This window comes from Adiantum capillus-veneris, chromosome 10 (genome assembly GCF_014529385.1).
Source record: "Adiantum capillus-veneris isolate H3 chromosome 10, ASM1452938v2, whole genome shotgun sequence".
Classification (NCBI taxonomy): Eukaryota; Viridiplantae; Streptophyta; class Polypodiopsida; order Polypodiales; family Pteridaceae; genus Adiantum; species Adiantum capillus-veneris.
In genome coordinates this window covers 139,907,130-139,928,683 of record NC_140940.1, presented here as the reverse complement: position 1 = coordinate 139,928,683, position 21,554 = coordinate 139,907,130, and the positions used below count along the sequence as shown (strand labels likewise).

Below are 21,554 nucleotides of genomic sequence, written 5' to 3'. Positions count from 1 at the left end.
TGATCTTAATAGCTTATGCCCTGTAAGACATGAGCGTTGAAGATGGGAGCACACCCAATGCACGATGTAGTAAGGGTGGGAGTGGCTAATAAATCTGGGGTCGTAGCACGAAGCCAGAATTTCCAATGAACTTTGGAAGTGCGATCTTGCTCTGTCTGCTCTTTGGTAGGACCGGTATGCTTTCAGAAAAGCACACGCCTAATGCTCTAATACCATTGTCACAAAACGGGCACCGCCGTGCCGATAGAAAAGAACAGACTAAACAGACTTTTAGCACTTCAATAACAATTGAACTGAAAGAGAGAGACGACACGCGACACGAAGTGGCGGAATTCCACCCCAGAGAGTATTGGCCCCAAACCTTGGCGCCCCTTTCGGTATTTCTTTATATTGCATCAACTCAGTGCAAGCCGGTACTCCAAACTCTGCACCTTCTCCAGGAAGCAGGCTAGAGAATGAGCCCTTAGCACATATTTAAAGGCCCTTGGCCTATGAAAAGCAGTTTACATGAAAAGCCTTCAAACTCAAAAGCTCATGGGCCAAATAGCAATGCCAAAAAGCTGCCAACGTAAATCACGAAATTCTGTACAACTGCCGCATCAACAGTCAACGCAAAACGCGGAAATCTGTACAGTCTGCCACGTCATCATGTCAACGCAAAACGCGTAAATCCGTACGGCCTGCCACGACATCAACCAACGAAAAATCCGGAGCGTCCCTACAGCTACCACGTCATCAGTTTTCCTGCTTTATTTCAATTCCTTTGTCACTGGGGCCCCATCGGACGAGGTCCCCATAAGTTGGTAGGACTTCTTCCTCTATTACTTGTTCTTTTTAGGGTTTAGGCCCCTCGACGGGCATTTGTAAGTTGGCTCCATTCTTCAAGGCTTTGACACGTCAACAGTTTGTGACACTGAGCCTTCTGGCATGCTACACAATCTGTCAGCTCGTACGGTTCCCTCGTTAAAATATATTTTTAATGCTTGTGTTGTGGACATTATGCCTCTATGCTCCGCGTAAGGAGAAGTATGTGCTTCATCCATTACTTTTGTTCTAAGTGGGCGTGCCACACAAAGAGTCCGATGAAAATAAAGATATCTATCATTGATAGAATAAGGAGAAATTTCATGTAGTTGTTGCCATATTTCACCTAAGTCAAAATCTTCACGATACAAGATGTAAGCCTCGTCTACAATGGGAAGATCCTCCATCCTCTTAAAAACCACAACACCTCTTAAAAACCACAAAGCAAAAACAAAACTAAACTAAGCTGAAAATTAAAGGAAGAAAAAAGACTTGAGGGTTTTCTTTTTTGCGGTTTGGGGGGGGGGGGGGGGAGAGAGAGAGAGAGAACCTTCAAGCATATCATGATTACTATTGTCTTTAAGCTGTGTCACCGCATCATGTAAAGCAGCTTCACGTTTTTGCTTCATGGCCAAAAATCTTTCCAAATTACGAAGTTCTCTTCGTAGTCTGGCTGACTCTTTCCCAGCCTATGTAAACATCCGGTGTGCAGCCATAAATGCTCAGAACATGGAAATCAAAAGTTTTTTACTACCCCAAATTACTTACAGCATGAAGCTGATTCCTGGCAGACTCGAGTTCAGTATCAAGATTTTGCTCTTGAGTTTGAAAGGTGCAATCAACATCATCCGTAAAAGGACGGCCATCCTGTCAGGTAGACAAAACAATGGACCACAGAGAATGTAGCATGAATCAGTGCGCCGAATATGTACAGTTAACTACCAAAGAATAACCTTGTGTGAACAACCTAGGCAGCCTTTTCAAGAGGATGATTTCATCTCTACCGATAAAACTGCTTACCTCTGCATACTTAGGCATATCCTTGATATTGACGAAGCAGTTGGCACGAGAATACTCCTCCCATCGATTCAGATTCTTTTCAAGCCTCTCTTGTATGGTGTTAAATACAGAATCGAAGCCCTTGGTCACACCAATGGATGTTAAAATGTTATTTGCATGCCTTTACTCTGATGGAAACTCTCAAAATCATAAGAACCAAACGAATTTACTTGAGCATGCTTTAACAAAAACTCAAAAATTGAGTCTTCCAAAAAGATAGACATGAAGCTACCACAATCTACAACATAAAGAATGCAACATGATTCACTAAGAGGCAAGGTGAGTGCCAATAAGTGTGACACTAACCAGGGTAATAGCCTTCATATTGTCCTCTGAAGCATTATCCAAGAGGAGAGGAACATTTCTGTCAAAAATGATTGGAAAAAAAAAAACTAGGTAAACAAAATGTTGCAGCAGCAAATGGATCATACATTTCAATATAATCAACTTGCACTAATGAGACAGGAAAAGGCCAACGCCATTGAATCATTCTTATTACTTGTTTATTTAAATAAACAAAGAGCACAAAATCACACCAAAAATAAAAATGAATTCAGTCAAGAAGGCACTGCCACAGAGGGTGAATCAGCAGGAGGGGGAAGCAGCCGGGCTGAGGAGGAAGGGCAGCAGCACAACGGTGTGGCGACTTAGGGCAGGCCCCTAGAATCAAAGGCCCGAGGGGAAGCCTTAGGTTAGTGGAGGGGACACAACAACAAAGTGTAGAAGGAAAAGTGTCATAGATAGTGCTCTCTCAATGGGTGTCTCTCAGTACAATATGCATTAAGTCTCACTTTCATAGAGCTAGCGTCATAGTGAACGATTTGAGCAACAACGACAGAATAAAAACTAGACAGAAATGACTGAATAAGGACTCCGAGCAAACCTTCCAAGCAATCGCAAAACCGAGCAACATTAGACAGAGCACCTTATATTTAAGAGAAGCAAAAAGGGGTTGTAGCTTTGCAAGAACACACTCCAAAACTCTAGGTAGTGTCAAATCTATGTGCTTGTGGAGTTTTCTTATCAAGCATAAGCGGTCATAAACAATCAAAACTATTCCCTATTGCCACTTGCATAACAAATACTAAGAGAATATGTTTTGGCCTAGCAATGTACGTGAGATAGAGCACATTTAATAGTATTTGTGTGTTTCCTTAATAAATACACGATTTCATAAGTCGTGGCAACACAACACCAAGGGAAGTTTTTGTAAGGTAATACAACAACCACAAAAAAAACATATTTTCTTGGCACAACTTACTTATGTTCATAGAAAGGTATACATCAAAACAACTCATCCAATCTATAAATATAAAGAGGTCAAAATGAGCTACTTAGCATAACTCTATTTCCTTGACAATCCCATTATCATGTACCGCATTACTTTTGCCCATTCACCCTTGCACCTCCTAGTACTTGAAACACTGTCAAAGCAGCCTAGTCCATCCAAGTATTTGCAAGAACACACGATAGAGGTGCTTACAAGGCACATACGTAGGCTGCTAGTCTCTTTTTTGAAAATCCTCACACATACATTTAGAAAAATCTTTCAAGGTGACAGAGTAAGTCACACCCTTTGCAACAAATCCCTATGTATTGAGATAGAAAAGATGTGTTCCATTTTCACCTCTTTCACCAGTTGTGCAGCCATGGTTCGTCAATGATATTTACCGAAGTCTTTGCCACTGCGGAGGTGCTTGGATTCTTTCTTCTTTTTGGGCAATCCTAGTCACCACGAAAGTGGCCAGCCTGATGGCAATCATAGTGTCACAGAAACGGAAGCGTGTACTTAATACTTTAAAGCTAATTTTCTATTTCACGTGGAATTATGCACGACATAAAATTGACCAAAAAAAAATGCAAAAAACCGACACAAAACTAGGGACCAAGAGATGGGCTAGCCGCCCCCCCCCCCCGCCTTTGAAGGAGATTTGTATCACTTTTTTAACCATTACAAGCACAAGAACCCAAAATAGTAGTCGTTGTTCATGTCCCAGACACTTTTCTAATGCATAGAAATGCATGGATTCATAAGCCTATTGGCTGAAATTCATCATTCCTGTAGCCAAGAACGGCTATGTCTGCCTCGTACTAAAATTTTATGCACGAGAGAAGCTTCTACTAATATCTGCTCATGTAGGGGGTACCCACACGAGTGCTTCTTGGCTGAAAATTGCTTTTGGGCTTCGTCAGAATGCTGAAATATTGTGTGGACAGCCAATAATGCACTTGTCTGAGTGCGTCTACTCCCCGCACGGACGCACACAAGCTCTATGGGCTGCCCTACACCTCCATCACAAGCTGTGTAGGCTCTGCCCTACTCTCGCATGAGCTCTGAGCAAGAATTTGCTAGTGGGAGAGAGAAAGAGCTGAATTGAGCGTGGAGAGACAGAGGGCTGAACTGAGTACTGGAAGAGATAGCTCTGTGTGTGTGTGTGTGTGTGTGTGTGTGTGTGTGTGTGTGTGTGTAAACCTCCTTGGGTGGAGGCGGTCCCACCTCGCAAGGAGAAGTTGGTTCCTGGTTGGCTCTACTCTACACTTTCTTCCTTTGGAGTCACAAAGTTACCAGACCCGGACAACCTCGATGTTTTGCACGCCTCAAGGACAGGCAAGTTTATGATGGCGCAGAGTTCGTGAACTTTGCACTCGTGTCTTAGATTCAGGCTTCACCAGTTGAGCCTTCCTCGGTGGAGGAAGCACTCCAGCATGATTGCTGGAAGCGTGCCATGCAGACAGAGATGGACGCTATCGAGCGGAATAAAACCAGAACTTTGGTTCCCAGGCCCAACAAGCGGAAGGTGGTTTCTACGAAATGGATTTTGGGACAAAGTACAAGGCCAATGGTTCCCTCGACGAGACTTGTTGCTCGGGGTTTCACACAGCGACCAGGCGTGGACTTTGACGAGACCTTTGCTCCCACAGCTCGCATGACTACCATACGCATAGTGTGTGCTCTCGCAGCCAACTTTGGTTGGCCTATCTTCCAGATGGATGTCAAAAGTGCGTTTCTGAATGGAGGTTTGGATAAAGAAGTATATCTGGAGCAACCTCCTGGGTTTCATATACCAGGCAAGGAGGATTGGGTCTATCAGTTGTGGAAGGCATTGTACGGACTGAAGCAGGCTGGAGGACAGTGGTACCTCACACTTGACCGGTTTCTCGTGAAGCTGGGGTTACGACGTACCTCATCCTAACTGTTATGTTGTCTCTGATGGCTCTTTGGTTGCAATCGTGATTGTCTATGTGGACGATCTCATTTTCACAGGCTCTTGGACCAGAAGGATCAAGTTGATCATGAAAGCTATGGAGACGCGTTTCGAGATGATTGATCTTGGGCTTCTTCACTATTTTCTTGGATTCCAGATTTTTCAAACACCAGACGGGATCTTCTTTTCTCAGCGGAAGTATGTGAATGCTATCCTGGAGAGATTCCAAATGACAGGCTGCAGACTGATTGGCACTCCTCTTATGCCCGGAGAGAACGTATCACTTCACGATCCTGCCTCACGGATTGACTTGGAGCAGTACAGGAATGTTGTTGGCTGCTTCGTATGGCTGACTTATTCCCAACCAAACATTTGTTACACAGTTTTTGTCCTCAGTTCCTTCATCACCCGACCTCATCAGCGACATTGGCAGTGTGCCCAGCGTACTTTGCGGTACATCAGCGGCACCTTGGACCATGGTGTGTTCTATGGTCGCTCTAAGGGTTGCACCTTAGTTGGTTGGTGCGATTCAGATTGGGCAGGAAATCCAAATACTCGGCGCTCTACTACAAGGTAGTTTTCACACTCGGCTCGCGACCCATTTCATGGAGTAGTAAGCGGCAACCCACCGTTGCGCTATCTTCTACAGAGGCGGAGTACAGAGCAACTTGCTATGCTACCTTTGAGGCCATATGGTTACGGAGATTACTGGGAGAGTTGTGTTTTCCCCAGACTGCTACAACTAGTCTTTTGTGCGACAATCGGAGTTGCATTGCTATTGCCAAGAACCCTTCTTTCACGCTCCAACAAAGCACATTGAGGTACAGTACCACTATTTTCTAGAGCGGGTTTTGGCTGGAGATCTTCATTTGGAGTATGTTCCTACAACGGACAATGTAGCAGACATCTTCACGAAGGCTGTACCTCAACGGACTTTGGCTTCTCACTTTCAACTCCTCTGTGTTGTCTTAACATCCGGTGTTGAGAGGGGGTGTTAGAGTTACACCACCGTTGCTTCGCCATTATGTACAGCTAGTGATTGTCCCGGGTTGGCCACCCATCGCACATCATGTAGATTGCATGGGCGGACACTTTTAGCACGTGTCCGGCCGGTCATTTTTTGAGCCTAGCTGGGTGCACACATTTTTAGCCATTTTTGGGCTTTTATGTTTTTTGCACCAGTTACACATTTTTGCCCTACCTCAACCTAAGATTCTATAAATAGAATGCTTAGGGTCTTGTAATCATTCACAGATTGTGTATTGAGAGCATCATTTGGAGAGCATTTGCGTTTTCTCTCTCTCTCTCTGCCTCCTGCGTTTTCGGCGCGCGTGGCTCACACTTTTTCCGCTGCTCATTCTCACAGCTGATGCGTTTTTTGGAGCACATACCTGCGTTTTCAGCAGCATGGAGGGAGCGTTGGGCTTTCCACCCTATTGGTCTTGCCCTCACATCACTGGTTTGGCATTCGGTGCCTTACTGGCCCCTAATCCTCTCCATATACCACTGTTTACAGCCATACTTCCTTGTTGTTTTCAGCCCTCTAGGGGTTGCTTCATTGATTCAACACCCTCCCCAAACTCCCTGCACCGCTCCGAACCCTGCCAGGAGCATACAAGCACGCAAATCATGGACAGCAACGGTTTCATCACCTCGCCATGCGGTTTCTTCAGTGTAGGGTGTTGAGAGGAGGTGTTAGATTTACACCACTCTGCTACTTCACAGGTCTAGGGCATGCATGTATGGCTAGTGTGCCTCCGGGCTGGCCACCCTTTGCATATGCATATAGGCTACATTGTCCGGCCGCCTTCATTTGGCGCCCTACTCACTTTTTTCTACTGGGTCGTGAGGCATTTCTCTTACACTGCTCGACCTCCAGTTGGGCACCTATATATGTTAGGTGCAGCGGAATGATTGTTTGCGCTTTGCTCAAGATGAGTGCTCCGAACAGTGCTCAAGGTTCCTTTTAGTTCTTATGGAAGGGAGAGCCTTCCATTCTTAGTGGAAAATGCTATGATCACGAACAAAGTGAATGGACAATGTGCGTGCAAGTGAATGAGACTGAGAGATAGAGAGAGAAGAGAGATACGACACCAGAGACGTAAAACCCTCCTCCGAAGGCCCCACTCTCATCGACGAGAGTGGTCTACTTATGATTGCACAAAGTGGTACAATGCGTATGCAATGGACTGATGCAACTTGGACTATGCCGATGACGACGACGGTGATGACGACGATGACTTGATGGCTGAAATCTGTGGTCTTCTATTTGTTGATTTCGGGACTGTTTCGGTGGCTGAAAATGATTGTTTTGGCTGCGTTTCCATGGGCTGAAATTGGGGGAACTTCTGCAACCAATTGGGGCTGATTCTACTGCTGTACCATAGGCTGAAAACGCTGCCTTTCTGGCGCGGCTAGGGCTGAAAAACACTAACGCTGGGCTGATGTGTGTCCTTAGCAAAAATGCTGGGATTGTTGGACTCCAAAACATTGATGCTTGCTGAGCAAAAACGCCAATGGGCTGATTTGGAAAACGCTAGGGTGCTCGTGGTGATGACGATCCAAGCAATGCTGAAATCGCCAGATCTTGGAGGGTCACTACTGGAACCAAAAACGCTAGCCAATGGAGAAGGTAGCGCCAAGGTTGGGGGGGGTTCTGCAGTTCTGCTGAGAAGTTGCCTATTGAGCAGGGAGCTCCTGCTGCCTCTTCTGCCAGAAAGTGCTAACTTGGGTTTGCTTATATATTAACTTAGCAAAATTGCCCTACCTAAAGTCACTTAAAAATAATAAGTGAAAATACCAAAAATAGGGAAAATAGGCTAAATGCACTAGAAAATTCCCCTGATTGAATCTGATGGATTCTGAAGGGAATACTGATGATCATGCTGTGTGCAACCAGAGGATATGCATCTACACTCAGTGACTGGGCATGCACGATCTACGAATAGACTCACAAAAGTGCCAGATCACTGCTAATCTAGACTTGATTGGACTGATTGAACCCTAATCATGGTGTAGCTTGTCCACGGACACATAGGGTTGGATGTGTCACGTGACAATATATGTGAGGTTAGGGGGGCACCCACAGATACATACGATTGGCATTGTACTGGTCTCTTGTTTTGGTAGTCATGGGGGGTTGATCGCCCTCTCTTCCCTACACCAGTGTTTTGTGGTCTACTCTCTCTCTCTCTCTCTCTCTCTCTCTCTCTCTCTCTCTCTCTCTCTCTCTCTCTCTCTCTCTCTCTCTCTCTCTCTCTCTCTCTCTCAGAGTTAGTGATTTCGCTCTGTCCATCTGTCTAAGGATGATAAGCTGAAGAAAAATTAAGCTTCGTTCTTAAGTTCGTAAAAAGTACTTGCCAGAAATTTCCGGTCATTTATCGGTCACGATCACTGATAATCGTTTTGTGGCATACCATGATGCTTAAAAATCGGGGCCAGAAATATCTTGGCCATGTGATCAACTTTAATGGTTTTTCTTACTTGAATGAGCTTGCTTACTAAATCTATCTATGATCGTCCAAATTGCATCATTTCTATTCGGAATTCGGGGCAAATCCATTATAAAGTCCATGGCAATGCTTTTTCAAGGTTATTGAGATACCAATAGGGGCTGAAGTAAGCTACGAGTTTTTTGGCGATCATACTTAGCTTTATGACATGGTACACATTCTCTTAACATATTTGTCTATGTCAGCTCGTAGTGTTGGCCAATAAAAATATCTTTCTAAGGCTTGTGTCGTGGACATTATGCCTCTGTGTCCAGCGTGAGGAAAAGCATGCACTTCATCTATCACCTTTCTTCTAAGTGAACGTGCCACACAAAGAGCCTGATGCAAATAAAGATAACCATCCTAAATAAAATAGGGGAAGATTTTTTTACCAATTTGTAACTGTTACCAGATTTCGCCGAAATCGGAGTCTTCAAGATACATCTCGGATAAAGATTCCAATTCTTGATCATGTATACTCGTTGTAGCATTTCCTTGGGGCCGTCGAGAGAGAGCATATGCCACCACATTCTTACTTCCAAAAGTGAGTAGAATTTGGAAGTGACATGAAGAGAAAATTGGCCCACCACATTTGTTTCTCATACGCTGTTGTGTGGCCTTCTTGATTTAGAACTGAGCCAATACAATCGTCGGAAGCATCACAATGTACTTCAAATGGTTTCCGGAGATCAGATACAATGAGGATGGGTCCATGGGTGAGAAGGTACTTAAGCTTTTTAAAAGCTTCCTTCTATTTAGCCCCCCATACAAAGGATATCTTTTTCTTTGTGAGATCATGGAGAGGTGCAGCTACATGAGCGACATGGTGAATAAAGCGTCTGTAGTAGGAACAATGGCCAAGGAAACTTCGGACATCATGAACCGAAGCAGTGGCCAATTTGAAATAGCTTGAATCTTTGTTGGGTCCATGCGTACTTGATTATGGGAGACAATATGTCCCAGATAGTGAAAAATTCACTCTTCTTAGCATTAACTTGAAGTTTATGATGCTGCAATTCCTTGAACACAGTTTGTAGGTGACGTTTGTGTTCCTCCTCTCTGTAAGAGAAGACTAAAATGTCATCAAAGAAGATTCTTGTGAACTGTCGATGAGGACAAAAGATTAGATCCATCATTCGATTGGAAGTTGTTGGAGCGTTAGTAAGGCAAAAGGCATTACTAAAAACTCATACAATCCGAAGGTTGTATGTAATGCAATCTTATGTATGTCTTCTGGGTAATACGAATCTGATGGTAGCTGCTCTTGAGATCTATGCAGCTGAAAATCCGTGCCCATTATAGCTTGTCTAAGATATCATCAATTCGGGGAATCAAAAATCTATTCTTCATCGTAATCTTGTTTAGAGAACGATGATCGATGCACATTCGAAATGTGTCGTCTTTCTTCTGAACAAGCAAGACTGGTGGACAGTAAAGAGAAGTACTAGGTCGAACAAGTCTCGAGAAGTTCATTTACTTATTTAAGGATTTCTTCTTGTTGTAATAGACTAACTCTGTAAGGTGGCTGATTTGGGGGTGAACTTCCCAAAATTAGATCGATACGATGATCTTCCGGTCTTTTAAAGGCAATTCATTTGAGAGAGTGTCGGTAAAACAATCCCGATACTGATTAAGAAAAGTTAGATGATCTTTATCTAAATTCCACAAGACATTTTCATCACTCATCTATTTGTCTTTGACAAAAATCTAGTAAGCAAAAAGACACATTTTCATTTCTTTTTTAATTGTGATGTGATTGACTATAGGCGAATCACTAGCACTTGCATCTACATCATATTGTTGCCCTTTGAAAGAAAAGGACACTGTCACGTGCACATCTAACCCTATGTGCATGTGGACAAGCTATCTCAGGGCTAGAGTTCAGGTCAGCTTAGGAAGTGTTCTGGCACCTTTGTGAGCCTGTGCGCAGGCCGTGCATGTCCAAGCACTTAAGAGTAGTTGCATATCCTTTGGTTGCACACAGCATGATCATCAGCATGACATTCAATACCCATCATGAGCATTTTACAATGCATAGAACCCATTTTCCCAGTTTACTCATTTTTCACTTATTATTAAATAAGTGACTTTTGTTGGAAAACTGAGTAGGGCAACTTTGCTAAGTTACTATAAAAGAAACCTAGCACTAGCACTTTTTGGCAGAAGAAGTTCCAGCAACTTGCAGTGCACCTTCTCAACAAGACCGGCAGGAGACCCTAGCGTTTTCAGCCTACAAAGCAGATTAGCGTTTTTGGCTACAGATCAGCCTGGCGTTTTCAGTTGCAGACCTAGCCTAGCGTTTGCAGTTTCCGGTGTCAGATCAGCCCCAGCACATCAGCATTTTCAGTTTTCAGCACCTAGCCACAACAGATTCAACCCTTAGCCTCGCAGATCTCACCTACCCGCAACAGATCCTCGCCGTAGCGTCGAGTCAGCCATCGTTTTCAGATTCAGCCCGCTGTCCACAAATTTCAGCATCTACGTTTTCAGGCATCGTCGTCAAGTCGTCGTCATCACCATCCTCGCCGACACAATGTCAATATTCAACAGAAAGTCAGCAATATGCAGATTTCAGCTTTTCAGCCCTAGCGTTTTCAATTTTCAGCCCGTCCTCGTCACTCGTCGTCGTCAATGTCGTCGACATCGTCGACGAGTCCATTGCATCTAGACCATTGTACCAAATTGGTGCAATCCATAGCATAGACCTCTCGCGCCATAGAGAGGGGGGCCCTTGGAGGAGGGTTTGAGAACCGTCTGGTGTCATATCATTGGAGGAGGGCATTTTTAGCCAAACTGGAGAAGGATTTATATCAGCTCTTCTTGAGTTAGGACTCACATGAGGCCTGGCGTTTATTCCACGAGCACTCATCGCCTCCGACAATTACTTCTCCTGAGATTTGGGGTCAATATGTAACATCATTATATACGGTATCTGGACAGCCTCCATTACTAGATCCGCTCGAGCCATGCCCTGTTACTAGTACTTTCTTTACTACGGAAATGGTGGAAAAAGCCATTGATAAGATGAAGACAAGAAGAGCATATGATCATGAGGGTTTAGTAGCAGAACATCTGATCCATGCAAGGGATCTACTTTCAGAAGTCCTTGCTCGTCTCTTTAATTGGGTCATGTGTGAAGGATTACCTGAATCTTGGAAATTATCTACTATCGTACCTATTTTCAAGTCAGGGGATCCTATGATACCTGGGAACTACTGTACCATTATGGTGGGTCACACATTGACCCGACTGTATGCATCCATTCTGGAACAAAAATTGAGTAGATGGGCAGAGAATGAGGGCATAAGGGCAACAGGACAAGCTGGATTCAGGAGGGGTTATTCCACTTTAGATCATATTCTTACGCTCAAAGCCATTATTGAGGAAGGAAGAGCAAGTGGGAGAAGGATGTATTGTTGCTTTGTGGATTTTCGGAAAGCTTTTGATACAGTACCAAGGGCCAGATTGATGCGCAGAATGCAAGAGTTAGGGGTCCCCAAAGAGATTATCTGGGGGATCATGGCCTTATATGGGTCAGTAACTGGGTATGTACGTACTGCAAAATGGGATTCCGACATTGTTCATTCCACCGTTGGAGTAAAGCAAGGATGCCCATTGTCCCCTACTTTATTTGGTATGTATATAGATGAGGTATCAGATTACATTGATAGAGAGGGTGACAGAGGTGCTCAACTTGCCGGGTCATGGATCCCTTTGTTGTTGTATGCAGATGATATTGTATTGATAGCAGAATCACCAGATGGAATGCAGAGGCAGTTAGATGCATTACATAAATTCGCGGAGGACAGCGGACTGTCGGTAAATTTGGGTAAAACCAAAGTTATGGTGCTTAACACCACACCGCAGTGGGTTAGGAGATCGGCACCTATATTTGCATATGGCCAGGATACAGTAGAGTACACAAATGCATACACATACCTTGGTGTGGTATTTACAGGACCGAAGTTTACTCTTAAGAAAGCAGCGGATGCTAGATTGTCCAGAGCCTCTACGGCCTTGGGAGGGTTGGAGAGGATGTGTTCACAAGTGCAGTTTCAGGAACCACGAACAAAACTTTGGCTCTTTGATACTGTGGTGGCTTCGGCTATGCTTTATGGGGTCCAGATTTGGGGACCATCTATGGATCAGGATAATTGGAAGTCAATGGAGAGACCTTTGGTATCTATGATTTCCCGAATGATTAGAGCCAAGGCCTCCGTACCACACGCGATTACCCGAGCGGAACTAGCTGCCCCTCCGATAGAAATTGAAGCTCTTACCAGATCAGTGTCCTTTATACATGGTTTATGGGATACAAATAATTGCCGATATACTAGATTGGCCCTCGAATCCTCTAGACAATTAGCAATGAAAGGAGATACATCATGCTGGTATGCGCAACTGTCCTCGTGGTTTTAGAGAAACGGGTTCAGTATGGAAAGATTACCCCCCTTCCAATACTCTCTTGAGGCTCCATCACTGGCAATCACACGAACGGAGATTAATAAAATCATCCGCCAAGATCTTATACAGTTGGACACTAAGAGGACATGGATAGACCCTACACAAGAATTGGGCACGAAGATGGCCGACTACAAAGAAAACTTCCTACAGCTATCTGAAGATGGTTTTGTGATTCGCCCGAGCTACATGGATACCCACCTGTCTCATGGTTTGAGATGTGCTATTGGTCAGATTCGTACATCCTCACACCAGCTGAAAATTGAATTTGGCAGATTTAGGGGAATCCCACTTGAGAGCAGAATTTGCAAGTTATGCGGAATGGAGCCAAAGACATAATTACACTACATATGTCATTGCACCGTATACTATGAGATACGTGGGCGTTTCCATTGCCTATTTAAAGAAGGCTTTGGACCTCTAGATAGAGTCATGCAATACCAAGATCAAAGGTGCTTAGGCCTATACCTACTGGAACTACATCGGCACAGGGATAATCTAATGAGAAGACAAAGAGCACTACAGCCTCAGAGGCAGATCACAGATTTCTTCAAATCGAGAAAAGCAGGAATGGAAGGAGAAGCAAGAGGCCAGCAGCGAGGACAAAGGAGTACCCACATTCATACCAAAGGCACCCTCATTGACAAGGCGATTGAGCTTAGAAAATCGAGACGACCACGACCGAGATGCAGAAGCACACTTCACCGGAGGAGACTACAACAAAGGATTAGAAGCATTCTAGCCACACACCCAGAATGCTCCTAAGAAGTTTATCTAATACTTTGTATTTAGTTTTTCGCATTTATTTTCACACTTTCAGACTTTTCAGACATTGTAACAAATTCACCACTTTTGTATCAGTTTGGTCTCATAGGTCACTCTGGCCTTTTGAAGACGTTAATATAACATTTCATTTCTCTCTCTCTCTCTCTCTCTCTCTCTCTCTCTCTCTCTCTCTCTCTCTCTCTCTCTCTCTCTCTCTCTCTCTCTCTTAGCACCTTCATTCACATTTGCATTCACTTTGTTTGTGATCATTGCATTCCGGAAGGCTCTCCCTTCCGTAAGTAAAAGGAACCCTTGAGCACAGTTTGGAGCACTCATCTTGAGCAATATCAACATTCACTTCCGTTGCACCTTACATTGGTATCAAAGCTTTAGTAGTGTTTTGTATCACTCAAGGAACGAACCACAGAAAATTTTTTTGCTTGTTGCGGTCGCACGTAACCCAAGTCCACTTGGGCCTGTCGATTCCTAATCGTGATTTTGAAGTCACAGGTAACCCAAGAAAGAAGGGTTTGTACAACCTTCCCTTGTTCCTCTTTTCACTCATTGAGAGCGGACCGTGCACTTAGCGGCCGGCCAATCGACGTGAGGTGAAAAAGCAACTTTGGTGTGAGCGCAAGGCCGCCAAGGGGTGCGCCCACAGAGGAGAGTCGAGCTCGGGTAAGAGAAAAGCCTTCTCAAACATCGATTGCAAGCTACAGAACCTCAAGAACCTCAAGACCTCAAGAACCTCAAGAACTCAAGAACCTCAAGAACCAAAGAACCTCAAGAGCCCAAGTTCCTCGCGAACTTAAGTACCCAAGATCTCAGTGTATGGTCATCACCCAAGCGGAATGGACACATTGCGTGAAGGTGATGAGAGCGGAGGTGGGAATGTAGAGTTTTCCCCACCAAGAGGATTTTTTTCCAACCCTCCCCCTTCCCCATCTACGCCACGGGTTGCACCAAATCCTATGGAGGCTTTGGTCAAGTCGATGATGGACATGATGCTACAACAAGAGGTGCGACCGCGAAGAAAGAAAAATAGCCTTGGAGCTTGAGCGTGAGCAAGCGCACTTGGCGGCCGAAGAAAGAAGGGTAGCCTTGGAGCATAAGCGTGAGCAAGCGTGCTTGGGAGCCGAAGATAGAAAGGTAGCTATTGAGCTTGAGCGTAGGCAAACACACGAAGCCCAATGCATGGCGGCCGAAGACAGGCGAGCGGCCTTGGAATTAGAGCGTGAGATGCAGAGAGACCAACACATGCAAGAGTTGGTCCTACAAGTACTCACCTCGAATCCGAGCCGGTCAAAGATGTGAACAGTTCTTCAGGTAGCACAAGTAGAGATTCAAACTCCAACAATCCAATCACTAAGAAGTTGGCATTCAGTAAGTATGACGGTAAGATGGATGCTAATGTTTTTCATTCTTGGTTGCATCAATTTAATGCTTACTTTGCGACAACTAAGAAAACAAGAAATCGCAAAGTTTTGACGGCAGCCATGTATCTTGCCGGTGATGCCATTAATTGGTATCACGCATGGCAAGAGGCAGAGTTGACCGCACACCTAGAGGAAGCCCAAGAAGGCATGCCCCTTTCTTTCAATTGGGTCGACATCCAAGACAAGCTCAAGGCGCGGTTTATGCCTCCTCGGTACCTAGCACGGTTGAAAGACAATTGGCACAGTCTCAAGCAAAATGGTATGCCATTTATGTCTTTCTCTAATCGTGTTTTGCAGCTCCGCACCCAATTACACAAATCGTATGATGAGCACAAAAAGGCATTCCTTTACGGGTTGGACGAGTACATCAAGTTTGATGTCGAAGTACTCGACCCGATAGATCTCAACAAGGCGGTAGTGATTGCTCTCACACAAGAGATGAAGCACAACAAAGGAAAGCCTAAGGAGAACAAGTCTTCTCACAATACCTCTCAGACTCCTCAGAACCCACAGAACGGTAAGAACGGTAACTCTTCTAGACAATCTTCCTCTAATCCTTCGGAAAAGAACTCTCAAAATGAATCTAAGGATAAAGCTAAAACACCTTATAAACCTAAGCTAACCCTAGATGAAAAAGCCGCACAAGGAATTTTAGGAGCATACATCACGGCAGAAGAACAAGTCATTTATGCTAAGGAAGGTATCAAAATTATGTAAAGGCTGATGGTGTGCCATGTTGTACGGACCATCCCGGATTTCGCGTTGACAGCTCTTTGACATTGACTTTTGGACCAAATAATTTTGAACCTAAGTAACTGCTTTTGGATAGGCCAAGGGCCTTTAAATAATCCCTATGGGCTCTCTCTCTCTCTCTCTCTCTCTCTCTCTCTCTCTCTCTGGCATTCTACTGCGTGGGGATCCTGCAAATCATCATGCTCGTGAATAATCACATCTTGATCATGCAAATCATCATGCTCATGAGTAATCACATCTTAATCATGCAAATCATCATGCTTATCATTATCATGCAATTCATCATGCTTATCATTATCATGCAAATCATGTGTGTCGTGCTTTGGAGAAGAAAAGACTGAGAGAGTCTCCTTCTCTTGATTCTTTTCAATCTTCACCTGAACATTAGAAATGAGAGATGAAGAATGAACAACTTGCTTGCGATCCAATTCTGCTTTTCTTTCTTTGGGCTCACACTCTATGGCTGTCATTCGTGCTTTGTGTGCACACTCCATGGCTGCCATTCTTTCTTCGTGCCATGCTACATATTGTCTATTTTGTCGTACCATCATGTCCATCATCGACTTGACCAAAGCCTCCATGGGGAAGGGGGAGCGTCAGAAAAACCTCCTGTTGGGGAAAATTTTCTTCGCCACTTCCATGCTCATCACCTTCATTATCCATTCCACTTCGGGTGATGACCATACACGGAAGTCTTGGGTTCTTAAGTTCACGAGGAACTTGGGTTCTTGTGGTTCTTGGGTTCTTGGGTGTCGTCTTTAGCTTGCAATCTATGTTAGAGAAGGATCTTCTCTTACCCGAGCTCTTCTCTTTCCCACGGACGCACACCTTGACGGCCTTGCGCTCACACCAAGGTTGCTTTTTTCCACCTCACGTCGATTGGCCGACCGCTAAGTGCACGGTCCGCTCTCAATGAGTGAAAAGAGAAACGAGGGGAGGTTGGACAAGCCCTTCTTTCTTGGGTTTCTTGTCACTCTTCAAAAACACGATTAAGAATCGACACGCCCAAGAGGTCTTGGGTTACGTGCAACCGCAACAAGCAAAAAAAATTATATGGTTCTTTCCTTGAGTGATATTGAACACTGCCAAAGCTCTGATACCAATGTAAGGTGCAACGGGCGTAAATGTTGAACTTTGCTCAAGATGAGTGCTCCAAACTGTGCTCAAGGGTTCCTTTTACTTATGGAAGGGAGAGCCTTCCGTTCCTTTAGTGAGAGAGTGCAAATGATCACAAACAAAGTGGTAGACACTGTGAATGAAGGTGCTGAAACTGAGAGAGAGAGAGAGAGAGAGAGAGAGAAGAATACGACACCAGAATGTTGTCAAACCCTCCTCCGAAGGCCCCACTCTCTATGGCGAGAGCGGTCTACTATTGATTGCACAAATCTCTACAATGCTTTGGACTTGCCGACGATGTCGACGACGATGAGGATGACGACGAGACGGGCTGAAAACTGAAAACGCTAATGGCTGAAATTTGCAAATCTTGTATTTGTTGAATTCTGACTCTATGTCGGTGATGATGGCGATGACGACGATGCGACGACGACTCGTTGAAAACGCATATGCTGAAATCTGTGTTTTCCGGGCTGAATCTGCAAACTTTGGTGGATCTGACCGTGCGGCGAGGATCTGCTGCGGAAAGGTGAGATCTGCGAGGTTCGGGACTTGCGATGCAGAATCTATACGTTGAAACTGAAAACGCTGGTGCAGAGAAGTGTAGACGCCGGAAATCTGCAAAAACGCTAGGCTAAAAATGATGTCCAAAAACGCTAGGGCTGAATCTATGTCTTGCTGTGAAAACGCCAAGCTCTTGCTGTCGCCAGAGGATCTGCAAATGCAAAACGCTGGCTGATCTGCAATGCTGAAAATGTTGGGCTTTGTCTTGGCTGAAAACGCTAGGTTTGCTGCCCAGGGGGTCTTGCTGATAAGGTGCACTGCTGGATGTCTGGTCCCTGCTGCCTCTTCTGCCAGAAAGTGCTAGCGCTAGGGTTTCTTATATACTTGCTTAGGCAATTTGCCCTACCCAGTCAACAAAAGTCACTTAAAAATAATATGTGAAAAATGGCTAAAATAGGAAAAATAGGTTTTCTGCACTGTAAAATGCTCCTGATGGAATCTGATGGTAATCTGATGATCATGTTGTGTGCAACCAGAGGATATGCATCTACTCTAAGTGCTTGGACATGCACGGTCTGCAAACAGACTCACAAAAGTGCCAGAACACTTCCTAAGCTAGACTAACTGAACTGAACCCAACCCTAGTCATGAAGTAGCTTGTCCACGTACACATAGGGTTAGATGTGCAAGTGGTAGCCTTAGGGCAGAAACAAAACCATGAAAGACAATAGCAACTATCTACATCACTCCAATCCATGGCTCCAATGTAGGTGGGAAATCGCTCAATGAGAAGCTCAACTGCCCTATCATCTAACAACCACTACCTCATGTGATAGTCTGGGGTGATGGATGCTTTAACCATGGGAGACAATAGCAACAATCTACATCACTCTAATCCGTGGCTCCAATGCAGGTGGGAAACCGCTCAATGAGAAGCTCAACGGCCCTATCATCTAACAACCACTACCTCATGTGTGATAGTCTGTGGTGATGGACGCATTGAAGAACTATCTCCTCTAACCACTGCTCCTCACCTATGAAGGGAAGGAAAAAAGAGCACATAGAGAGAGTCTGACTGCCTACCAACTAAGGCGTGGCTCCCTGAGTCTTGCGTAAATATGCACTCTGATTCTCAAAGGCTCTCCACCTCCACTTCTCTTTGCTATGTCACCCCCCCGCCCCCCAATTGGCTTCCCCCTAGTTTTACCAATGTTCTAGACAGATTATCTATTGGCTTGCCTTGTCTCACATCGTGTATACATGCGGCTGCAACTTTTTGCTTATAACCTCATGCACCGCCTTGTTGTTGTCTCTATTCAGTCGCTTTGCCGCCGTGGTCAAGCTTGTATGCTGTACATTTTGCCAAGTGAGAGTGCATTTGGATATTGCTCTAGCACAACCTCACCAACAGACAATGTGTGGCCAGCTTCGTTGCTGTTGCTTGTGAGCACCTCTCTCATCTATCAATCTTTAGACCAGCTGCTCTGCAAGTACTTTTGTTTTTGGAATTGGTTTTCGTTTTTGTTGCATTGTTTTGTATCTTGTTTGTTTTCAGCGCATATTTTCCCTGCTCCAGGGTGTGAGTGTACAATGTGTAAGTTTGTATGTAGTGTGGATGAGTGGCATGCATGTAATGTTTTATTTTGTGTTTGTACTCTCAAGACTTGCTTGTGGGTGAATGGGGTTTTTTTCTCTTTTTTTTTTTTTTTTGGGGGGGGGGGGGGGGGGGGGGGGGGGGGGGGGGGGGGGTATGGCTTTATTTTCTGTTTTCTTTTTGAGTTTTTCTCTTCGTTTTTGTTGTTTTTGGTGTGTCTGTGTTTGGGTCCCCTTTTCACTCTGTGTTACTTGTGGCATTTAACATCTAGTCGCTACATCCATGTCAAAACTCTCTCCAAAAGCAACTAGCTCAACAGAATTTCAAAGAGTAAACGGGGTGCATACTCTTCAAAGGTGTCAAAGGAGTCCTCGAATATGTCATAAGCCTGCAGAGTCATTAATGAACAATTCAGGAAATGGAAATTGCTAAACTCTGAAGAGCACAAAATACAGTGTATCAGGGGCAAGAGCGAGGTCACCTTTCTGCCCATCGCAGAACACTCCCTTCTCTTGACAGAAGGGGGGGGAAAGGATGAAAGTAGAATCATACCGCGTTGTAGACATGATCGAAGAAGAGGTCGACGTCGAAAAATGCAGAATAAGAAGGCACCTCCTCCTGCTCCATATTTGTGTGAGCGTGGGTGTGGGTCTGGGTCTGGGTCTGTGCGTGTGTGTGTGTGTGTGTGTGTGTGCTTGTGTGTGTGTGTGAGAGAGAGAGAGAGAGAGAGAGAGATGCAGAACTGAGAAGCTCCCGCTTTCTGCTTTCAAATTCCTTTCTCCTTCTAGCCTACCACTTGACAAAAATCTGTAAGTTTTACAAACTTTTGCGTTTAAAAACACTGAGATGAGAAGGTTTTTGGCCTTATGAGTGGGGCAGGGGCTCGAATCTATAAAAAAAATCTGGGAATCTTGAGATTAGTTTTTTAATCTCGAGATTAGAGTTCTTGAATTTGTAAATGCATTTTAAGCAAGATACGCACGTGGGTGTGATGGTTAGGGTGTTGGGCTTTCACCTCATTGACGAGCGTTTAAATCGTGGGTGTATGGGGGTGGGGCATTTCGAGATTAAGCCCCACATCTCAAGATTAGTTTTTTCTATATTAGTCTCACAATCGTTTGGCTGAGATTCAACGGCGGCCCCGATTTGAATATGGGTTGTCTATCCTATGGTTTGCGCCTCGTGGCACCTAGGGAGCCAGGGATATGATAAAAACATTGAGAAGGTTTTTGACCTTTATAAGTTTTTGTGTTTAAAAACGTTGAGAATTACGAGTGAGGTGGGGGTAAAGTTTTTTGAAATTAAATGTCAATAAGAATCTTTCAGGTTCTCTCTCTCTCTCTCTCTCTCTCTCTCTCTCTCTCTCTCTCTCTCTCTCTCTCTCTCTCTCCCCCCCGAGTGGAAAGAGTTACCAAAAGATAGTTCTCATATGCTTGGGCTTGGTGACGTATACACACACAATTCTCAAGGAGGCAGAATGGCGCTACTTCAAAGCAAGGTTGAAAGGCAATGCTTTGGAATCCATCCTACACACCGAGCAGCACACCCTTGCATAGGGACAACAATGTAATTGATCATCAGGTTTTGGGCAATTTATTGAACCTCCAACCCAGTCGCATAAACCGGGGTGCATTCTTGGCTATCATGATTTGTGTACTCACCATCATGCCAAGCATTATGCCAGGCCTAAGGTAGGATTGGGGGGGCAAAGCCCTAATCTACGCATGTGTCAGGCCAAGGGCCAAAGGGGTCTGAACGGCTCGGTTTGTCGAGCCGAGGGCAAGGGCATATGGTTAAGGGGTTCTACTTGCAAGAGCCAAGGTCTATAAGTAGGGAGGGTGGGAAGAGATCAATATTCATGTCCACCCATAGGTCTCACATTGGTATCAGAGCCTCAGGTTTTTGAGAGAAAAGGGTGTGGTCCTTCTAGGTCTTGCATGTTTTTGCATGTTCATGCAATTGAAAAGAAGGAGGGGACGAGGAGCATTGTGTACATGCACTCTTAGCCAAGGACAGAGGTGGTCGTCAACATCACCAATATTGAAGCTCTCTCTCTCTCTCTCTCTCTCTCTCTCTCTCTCTCTCTCTCTCTCTCTCTCTCTCTCTCTCTCTCTCTCTCTCTCTCTCTCTCTCTCTCTCTCTCTCTCTCTCTTCACCCTGGCTTGAGGAGACTTTTTTGACACGTGCTCGAAGTCTGGTTTGGTTGCTAGCGCAAGATTTTCCCTCATCTTTCCCTACACAGTTTGCCTGCCACAATCGCTCACAAGCTTTGTATCTTTTCCCCCCTTCAAATGGTGGGCGCCTTGCCAATATGAAAGGCCATTAAAAGAACAAGGATACGTGCGCACAGTCGACAACCCCCACC

The 21,554-nt window shown here is 44.7% G+C and overlaps 1 protein-coding gene across 1 annotated transcript; it reads right to left on the bottom strand.

Moving 5' to 3' along the window:
• Positions 1-1,265: 1,265 nt before the first annotated feature.
• Positions 1,266-20,013, bottom strand: MIS12 (minichromosome instability 12 (mis12)-like protein). Its single transcript, XM_086521624.1, has 7 exons — positions 19,742-20,013; positions 19,537-19,577; positions 2,170-2,227; positions 1,825-1,944; positions 1,573-1,671; positions 1,355-1,493; positions 1,266-1,270 (listed from the first exon to the last, which is right to left on the bottom strand). Exons 1-7 carry the CDS (start codon positions 19,814-19,816, stop codon positions 1,266-1,268), a joined length of 537 nt encoding a protein of 178 aa, XP_086377750.1. The 5' UTR covers positions 19,817-20,013.
• Positions 20,014-21,554: the final 1,541 nt, after the last annotated feature.